The 9,170-nt window shown below is 65.8% G+C and overlaps 1 protein-coding gene across 1 annotated transcript in view; it reads right to left on the bottom strand.

Annotated features, from left to right (window-relative positions):
- The window catches only part of CROCC (ciliary rootlet coiled-coil, rootletin), a 47,831-nt gene continuing 39,425 nt past the window's right edge, over positions 765-9,170 (bottom strand). The window contains 11 exon segments of the mRNA XM_018054612.1: positions 765-1,252; positions 1,935-2,099; positions 3,725-3,771; positions 3,774-3,855; positions 4,244-4,444; positions 4,714-4,863; positions 5,229-5,453; positions 6,235-6,450; positions 8,154-8,317; positions 8,490-8,610; positions 8,732-8,901. Of these exon segments, the coding sequence (XP_017910101.1) occupies positions 1,166-1,252; positions 1,935-2,099; positions 3,725-3,771; positions 3,774-3,855; positions 4,244-4,444; positions 4,714-4,863; positions 5,229-5,453; positions 6,235-6,450; positions 8,154-8,317; positions 8,490-8,610; positions 8,732-8,901 (1,628 nt within the window). The 3' untranslated portion in view covers positions 765-1,165.

Below are 9,170 nucleotides of genomic sequence, written 5' to 3'. Positions count from 1 at the left end.
AAAAAGAGTAGATAAAAGCAGGCCGTTGGACATAGCGCCTCTGACGAGCACGGGGACACCAGGCTCCGTCAGAGGGTTAGCACACAGCGCACTTTAAGCCTCTAACAAAGCCTGTACGGCAGGCATGGGTAATGTTCCCATCTTACAGACAGGAAATCAAGCCTAGAGTCAGTACGGAACTCCCCCACCCACCGGGGTCCACAGCGGTCGGTCAGTGGCAGGCAGACCCTGACGCCGTGGGGCTCCGTGGGCTGAGAGGCAGTTCTCCCTGGAAACACGACTAAGCACCTGCTGAGTGCTCCCGCGCCGCCGGCCTGGGAGGCAGGGTCCCACCATACCGATGAGCACAGAGGCTGACAGCTGAAAGCAGCTGTGCCCAGGACCACCCAGTGGGGCCTGGCTGGACGCCAGGTCCACCCCCAGGCCTGCCCTCCTTCACCGTGCCGCCTGGAAGGCCTGCTTGTGCTCAGGGGGTGCACCTGTCCTGAGGAGGAGCCAGAGGAAAGGGCAGAAAGCTTCAGCCGGGAAGAGCAGAGCTGGGCCCAGCCCCAAGCCTCAGTGGCTCCGTCTGTTAAACAGGTGGATGGCCCAGGACCTGGAGGCCTCCCCAGCCCACCGTCCTGTGAGGTGGTTCCTTACCTTTCCGCAGGGGCCCTTCTAAAGTCTTCCCCATGTCCCTGCGCACCCCTCACTAGGGGACCCCAGCCCCAGGGCCCTCCAGGCTCCCCATCTCCCAGGAAGCACATCAAGAGCAAAAAGACACATCCGTACAAAGCGTTCTTTAAAAAGTGGGGCTGTTACAAAAACAGCGCTTCCGAACGGCTAACATTGTAAAAAGGTATAAAAATACAGCGGCTCTGAACTCTGAGGGACTCGCTGACAAACACTGAACTAAGACGGACAGACCTCTGAGCAGCCACAGGGCCTGCCCCAGGCCCAACCCTCAGGGCCAGCGCGCCTGCGCCCAGGGTCAGCCGGGGATGGGCCTCGTCAGCCCAGCCCTCGGGGGGCCCCAAGGGGGCAGCTCTGACAGGCTGGAGCCCCATCCCTGCCCCGGCACCCCGCCCCTCGCCCCCGTGAGCTCCGGCCCAGGTGCCCTGGACCATGCTGAGGGCGCCCCTCCCATCTGGCCCAGCCCGGGGCCTCGATGCCAGCGGAGAGGTGCTCACTTCTCCGGGGGCCCGGAGGGCGGGGAGAAGGAGGCTGAGTGCCTTCGAAGCTCCTGCTGCAGCTGCCCCTTCAGCGTGGACACCTGGAAAAGGAGGAGGAAGCAGGGCCCACCCAGGCCCAGCCTGGGCTCAGAACCGGGGAGAGAGCGGGGACCCCAGAGGGCCCAGGGCCGTGTTCCAGGAAAAGCCAGGTGTCCTAACGGCCAGGGAACTCCCTCCCCTTCTCGTTCAGCTCCACGGAGTGGCTGGGCCTCTCCAGATTGCCCAGCCTCTCCTTGGGGGTCCCATCCTCTCTTACCACCAGGACAGGCCTGGCACTAGCTGGACTCCAGGGTGGACCTGGGCCCCGGCCTGACCCACAGGGCAGCCTTGCCCTGCAGACGCGATGGGGATGATGGTCACGGGGAGCCTGTGAGCTCAGCTCGCCCAGGAGGAGCGCCCTTCGGACTCCGACTGCTGCTCTCAGGGAAAACGGCCCCTTGAGCCTCCGGGACTGTGAGTCGCTAGGTTATCCTGAGGCCAACTGTGCCACCGCAAGACAGCCCGCCCAGGCACGGAGCTACGGAGAGGGGGCCGAGCTCCAATGACCTCACTCGCGCCCCCGTGTCCAGCGATGGCTGACACCAGCCCGGGTCCACCCCGACCATCTCAGTTACAGGCACCCCCGAGCACCTAAGCCCGAAAGGGGCAAGTGGCAGTGAGACCCGCCCTCTCCCGCTCCCGCCCTGCTCCTGGCTGAGCTTCCCGACAGAAAGCCCCGCGTACCTGCTCCTCCAGCCCCCGCACCCTCTGCCGGTGGGCGCGCTCCCGCGCCTCCAGCGCGCGCTCCGTCCGCACCTGGGCACCGCGCAGGCGCTCCACCTCCTGCTGCAGCTCCGCTGCCTCCAGCCGGGCTGGGCTGTGGTTCTGCTCCAGCGCCGCCACCTGGGCCTGCGGGAGGGGCCGCCGGTCAGGCCTGAGGCCGCAATGCGCACATGCACATGTGTGTGTGTGAAGGGCCAGGCCCTCTCTGGGTGGAAGCCCAACGCGGGGCTTGCAGGACCACAGCCTTGTCTGCGGTGGTGGTCCTTGCTTGCAGGACCAGGTACCCTGATGCCCCCCCCCGGGACCTCCCTCCTCCCCGGCACCCTGATGCCCCCCACAGGACCTCCCTCCTCCCCGGCACCCTGATGCCCCCCCGGGACCTCCCTCCTCCCCGGCACCCTGATGCCCCCCCCAGGACCTCCCTCCTCCCTGGCACCCTGATGCCCCCCCCCAGGACCTCCCTCCTCCCCGGCACCCTGATGCCCCCCGGGACCTCCCTCCTCCCCGGCACCCTGAAGCCCCCCCGGGACCTCCCTCCTCCCCGGCACCCTGAAGCCCCCCAGGACCTCCCTCCTTCCCTGGGCACACTGATGCCCCCCGCCCAGGTCTCCCTCCTCGCCGGCACCCTGACACCCCCGCCCCCCCCCCCCCCTTGCTTGCAGGCCCACAGCCTCCTGGCCTGCGAATCCTGAGTCAGGCTGCTGAGTGACCCACTGAGTAGCGCGTGCATACACACACACACGGTCAAATGCAGAGACAAGCCCGTATATATACAGTCATACAAGCAAGCATGTAACAACCTGTGTTCACGTGGATGCGCAGGTGTCCAAAGCCCAACACTCTCATATACGCACAAACACACGCACATCCAGGAAGACAGCCAGGGCTCCCCCGGGGGCTCAGCGATGTAGACTCCACCCGCCAGTGAGGAGCCACGGGTTCGATCCCTGGTCCTGGGGAATCCCACACGCCGCAGACCAACTGAGGGAGCCCCGGCGCCACAACTGCTGAGCCTGGGCTCCAGAGCCCGCGAGCGCAACTGCTGAGCCCACACGCCCCAGAGCCTGTGCCACGCCCAGAGAGGCCGCTGCAGGGAGAGGCCGGGCGTCACAGCTAGAGGGGGCTCTGCACCCAGAGGAAGCCTGCGGCACGGAAGGCCTGGCACGGCCACAGGTGGAAGTGTTCACAACAGAAGACATCTGTACACAAAGACACAACACACACAGAACACCCTACACCGAGACACGCCACACACACGCACAAGGCCCACACCACACGCACAGGAGTCCTCTCGCGTACACTCATAGCTCTCTTTGGCCACAAGCGTGAGCACACACCCACAAGGGTGAGCACACACAAGCATGAGCACACACCCACAAGCGTGAGCACACACCCACAAGCATGACCACACACAAGCATGACCACACACGTGTGAACACACCCAAGCGTGAGCACACACCCACAAGGGTGAGCACACACAAGCATGAGCACACACCCACAAGCGTGAGCACACACCCACAAGTGTGAGCACACACGCATGTGCGCTGACAGGCCTTTAGCATCTCCGTTTCTCTCCACTTTGGAAAGGACCCCTCCCTCTGAGGCCTGGCTCTGGGCCGCCCCCTCAGGACTGTCTGGGCTTGCAGGTTGTAGGGGTGAACAACCCATACAGCCTGCAAGGGTTGTAGGGTCCAGGGCTACAGAGGGGCAGAGGGGTGGGGTGTCCGGGGCGGGGTGGGCAGCGCCGAGACCTCCAGCAGCTGGATCTGCCTCTGGGCCTCAACCAGCTCCAGCTCTGCCCCGTGAGCGTGCGGTCCAGGCGGCCCTTCTCCACGTTCAGACGCACCGAGTCCTCGTGACTGCGGAGCTTCTCCTTTTCCACCTAGGAGGGGAGGGCGGGGGTGTCAGGGTGCCGGCGAGGAGGGAGTCCTGGGCGGGGGGCATCAGTGTGCCCGGGGAAGGAGGGAGGTCCTGGGGGGGCTTCAGGGTGCCGGGGAGGAGGGAGGTCCCGGGGGGGGCATCAGGGTGCCGGGAGGAGGGAGGTCCCGGGGGGGGCATCAGGGTGCCGGGGAGGAGGGAGGTCCTGGGGGGGCATCAGGGTACCTGGGGAAGGAGGGAGGTCCTGGGGGCATCAGGGTGCTCGGGGAAGGAGGGAGGTCCCGGGGGGGCTCAGGGAGGGGTGCTGAGTTAGAGGGAGCGGGGCCAGCAGGCATACACAAGCAGGGCTGGGACCCAGGGGCAGCCCAGGGAGGGCCCGGGGCATGGCCCACCTTGTCCAGCGTGCTCTTAAGGGCCGCCCGCTCCTCCTCCAGCCGCAGGGCTGAGTGCTCTGCATCCCGCTTCTCGGCCTCCAGCTGGGCCAGGGCGCGCCGCAGGCTCCCCAGGTGCTCCTGCAGCTGCCGCCGCTCGTCCTGCACCTTCTGGGCCGCGTACAGGGCCGCAGCCTCAGCCTCCTGCCGCTGCCGCAGTGCCTACAGCGAAAGCCAGCAAGCCTCTGACCCCTGGGGCCTCAGGGTGGGCATCCGGAGCCCCATCACGCTGGGGTTGATGAGGCCAGCTGCCCGGCCAACTGGCGAGACGAGGCTGCTATTAGGAGGCCCACAGTGGGGAACAATCCCTGGGACCTCAGTCTCTGCACCTGAGTAATGGGGACACAGACGAAGGAGCTGCACGGCCTCCTGGAGGCAGGGCCCAGCCTCCGGAGGAGGTGGAGGTGAGTGGGAAGGGCCCTGGCCCTCACCTCCTGCAGCTGCTGCCGCTGCCCCTCAGCCTCCGCCCGCCGCAGCTCCAGGTCAGCCAGCTCGCCCCGCAAGGTCTGCAGCTGCTCGCCCAGGGAGCTGCTCTGCTTCCGCGCCTCAGATGACGCCTGCCGCGCGGCCTCCAGCCGCTCCTGGGGGAAAGGGGGCGGTGCCAGGCTGCATGGGGGCCCTGGGCAAAGGGCTCCGCACTGCCTGGAGCCTCCAGGCCAGGCTCACAGCCTGTAGCGTGGGCAGTGCCCTCATCTGCGTGGTAAGCCAGAGTGCAGGCCTGGCCACAGGCCCCCACGAGGCGGGGAGCCCCCAGACCCCAGCCCTGCTCCCGTGGGTCTGCCCCAGGGCCCTGTACCCCATCCTGGCCGTTGTGACACCCCCAGCCTCCTCTCATTGGCCAATCTGTGTACTGGGTCAGTACCCCCCAAAGGGTGCACCCACAGACGGCTCCCAGGGGCCAGCTCTCCACCGTGCCCCCCACAGCTGGGCCCTGGGGCCTCCATACTTGGAGCACTTGGCGGTCATGTTCACAGGCAGTCAGGGCCTTCTGCAGCTGAACATTCTTATCCTGGGTGCTGGCCAGGCTGGCGCTGCTCTGGGTCAGGGCCTCCGTGAGGCTCTGCACCTTGTCCCGCAGGAGGCCCTCACTCTCCTCCACCTTGGCCAGGGCCCCGCTCAGCCGCTCCACCGTCAGCTGCAGAGTGCTCGCCTTCACCTCGCCGTCCGCCACCTGGGGGAGGACGGCCCGGACGGTCCAGGTGTGCCCAAGCCAAGCCCTGCCACCTCTCTCCAGGCCTTTGTCACAGACACTCCTGGTTCCCAGGCACTCCCACGGGCTCCAAAAGCTGCCTTGCCCAAGACACACTGCCAGTTAAGTGCCCTCTTGCAGGGCACCATCAACCCAGCTGTGCCAGACCCCGTGGTGGTCTCCCACTGCTATGGAGGAGAAAGGGTAACCACCACCACCCTGACAGTTTTTGTGTTCTTGGCTTAGGTGGGTGATGGTGTAGGGCTAGAAGAGCTACTGAACATTCCAGTTAGAGCTGAGCTTCCTGGCAGCCAAGGTGAAAAAAGAAAGCACTTCCTTGCTGGTCCCGAGGCTGACTCCACACTCCCAATGCAGGAAACGTGGGTTTGATCCCTGGTCAAGGAACTAGATCCCACCTGCTATGACTAAGACTTTGCGTGCCACAACTAAACATCCTGCATGACTCAACTAAGTCAGTGCAGCCAAAATAAATAAATATTTAAAGAAAGAAAAGAAAACGAGTGAAGTCTCTGTCTTTCCACAGACCTCCTTTCAGTGCAGACTCCATCACCAAACAGTCCAGTCTAGTTTTCACCCTGCCCCTGCTTAGCTCCGTGATCTCAGGCAGAGACCTCAGGTCTGTGAGCCTCCATGTGTCCATCTGTGCAATGGGGTGATGACGATACACACGCTGCCTTGCAGGGCTGCTGGGAGGGCAGGGCCCCATGACGCCCCCGGCTCGGGGCAGGCCGGGAGGACCCACCTGCCTCTGTAGCAGGTCCGCCCGCTCCTGGAGGGCCTGCACCTGCGCCTCTCGGTCACTCAGGCCCAGGAGGCTGCGCTGCAGCTCCCCCTCGAGCGCGCGCCGCTGCAGCTCCAGCTTGACACCGCGGCCCTCGGACGCATCCAGCACCTCCTTCAGACGCCGCTTGTCGCTCTCCAGCTTCGCCTCGTCGGCCTTCATCCTGCTGAGCTTCTCCTGGGGGTGGGGCAGGGTGAGGGCAGACTACCTGTGACCCCCACATCCCTCAGGGCCCATGGAGAAAGCGGGGGGCGGCCCTGAAGGGGCCGGTCCAACCACTCACCATGGGATCAGGGGTCAGCCCGACTCTCCTGGGGCCTCAGTGCCCCTTCTGTTCGCAGGGTGACTCAGGGACCCCAGGGCACTTTCCAGCTCTGCCCAAGTCTCACGGGCCGTGTAGTCCAGGCCCAGCCTCCCTCCCTGCTCCCTACTGCACATCCAGGGAGCCCACACCCTGGGTGCTCACAAAGTGCAGACTCCAGGGCCTCCCTGCTCCACCTCACGGCTCTCTGGAGGGTGGCCCAGAGCTGCCCGGTGGGCAGGGGCCCGGGGCCCCCCTGGGTTGTAGGGGATGATGGTCCTTCCCACCCCAAGCAAGGCGAGCCGGTGAAGGGGCCTGGGGATTGGGGACAGGGCAGGAAGACAGACCAAAGTCCCTTTCTTCTGTCGCCATTCCAGAGCTGGGCAGGTCACAGAGCTGCTCTGACCACAGCCCCCCAGGCCTGGCCCCCCGTCCATGGGCTTGAGTCCCAGCCCTGCCGTGTCTGGGCCCCGCTGCCCCACACTGGCTCCCGCCCAGCTTTGTTCCTGGCTGCCTCCCGCACCCCTGCGGCTGGGCCCACGGCCAGAGCTGGAGCTGCAGACACAACAAGCCAGCTCAAGCTCGGCCCGGAGCCAGAGGCGGGGAGCGGGCTGCAGGGGCAGGCAGGAGGGCCGGGGGAGAGGGGGGATCTGTGCCTGGAAGAAGGGCTCAAGGCTCCAGCAGCCTGACCATCAGCACCAGGGCCCGTGCGTCCTGCCCCAGACACACACACAGGGATACACAGGCATCCCCCCAATGCACATAACCCCCCAGAGCAGCCCTGGTGTGACTACACAGAGACAGAGGAAGCAGGCCCTGTGAGCACCGGCTACGCGTTCACCCTGTGCGTGCATGGCCTCCAGGAGAGAACTACTCGTCTCCCCCGTTCCTCGATGAGAAGAACGGAAGCCACACAGCGAGGCAAAAGCTCAACCCCTGTCTGGCAGCTGTAAACGCCCAGACTCTCTTCTATAGCTTCATGACCTCAGCATGAAACCAGACAACAAAACCCCAACGTACTTTTGGAGAAAGTCACAAGCTAATCACTTCAATGGGTGCTGAGAGAGCCACGCAAACAGAATACAGACACGCACGGGAGCACTCTCAGGCATCCACGCACGGGAGCACTCAGACACGCACGGGAGCACTCAGACACGCACGGGAGCACTCAGACACGCATGGATGCCCATGTGCGGGAGCACTCAATGACACAGGCAGGGAGCACTCACAGGCACCCACGCACGGGAGCACTCACGGGAGCACTCATAGGCATCCACGCACGGGAACACTCTCAGGCATCCACGCACGGGAACACTCTCAGGCATCCATGCACAGGAGCACTCACAGGCACGCATGGGAGCACACACAGACACCCACGCACGGGAGCACTCACAGACACCCACGCACGGGAGCACTCACAGACACCCACGCACGGGAGCACTCACAGACACCCACGCACGGGAGCTCTCACAGACACCCACTCATGGACAGGAGCACTACAGACACCCATGCACGGGAGCACTCACAGACACCCCCGCAGGCACATCCAGCCCCTGCCCGCCGCCCTCCCACTGCCTACCTGGCTGGCCTGGAGCTCGCTCTCAGTGGCCTGCAGGCTTCTCTCCAAGGTGGCCACGCGGTCCAGCACCGCCCTGCGTTCCCGCTCAGCACGCCGCGCGTTCTCCTCCTGCTGTGCCAGCTCGGCCTGTGCCCCGCTCAGACGCCCGTCCACACTGCGCCGGGCTGCGGCCCCCACCTGGCCCGTCAGGCTTGGCCAAGACCTGAGCCCTCAGAGCCCTGGGGGTTGGGGGTCTGGATGTGGGGTCCCCCCCCAAAAGGGTCCCCTGGAGACCACCACCTCCCGCCTCCATGGGAAGAGCCCAAGAGCGAGGCGAGGACGCCGGGGTAGACCCACCTTCCTCACTCTCAACCACGGCCTTCTCCAGCTGCCTGGCCCGCAAGGCCGCGCCGTCCCGTGAGGCCTCCATCTCAGCCAGCTGCTGTCTCAGGGCGCTCATCTGGACGCGAAGCTCATCCTGCAACCCGGGGGTCGGGTGGGGAGGAGATCCGGCTCTGACTGTGGCTCCCTCCGCAGCCCCTCGCCCCTCACCCGCTCTCGCTGGGCCGCGACTCCCTCCGCAGCCCCTCGCCCCTCACCCGCTCTCGCTGAGCGCCCCGCAGCTCCTGCACGAACTCTTGCAGGGCCCCCCGCACCGCTTCCGGGTCCAGGTCTGCAGGTGCCGGGGAGACGGCCGGTCCTGGGGAGGGCGGCTGGGACCCGGGGCTGCGTTCCATGGGGTCGGGGCTATTGAGCCCTTCCACGCTTCCTAGGGGAGGAGACACGCTGGGGGACACAGGAGCCACCGGCCTCTGCTGTCTGCAGGGTGTCTGCACCATCCCAGGGCATCGTGCCTAGTGCGCCCCGCCGCCCCCAGAGCTCCCCACGGCACGGGCTGGGTCCGCTCAGCCTCTCGCTTCACCTTCGATCAGCACTCACAACCCTCAGAATCATGCCCCTGTCCTGGCCGTCCCCTGCTGCCCGCCCTATCATCAGTCTCCCTCCTTGCAAGCTGGCCGGCTGGCACCACCCACAGCT

The sequence above is a fragment of the Capra hircus genome, chromosome 2 (assembly GCF_001704415.2).
Source record: "Capra hircus breed San Clemente chromosome 2, ASM170441v1, whole genome shotgun sequence".
Taxonomy (NCBI): Eukaryota; Metazoa; Chordata; class Mammalia; order Artiodactyla; family Bovidae; genus Capra; species Capra hircus.
Note: the sequence above shows the minus strand (reverse complement) of the source record. Positions and strands in the feature narration are given on the sequence as shown.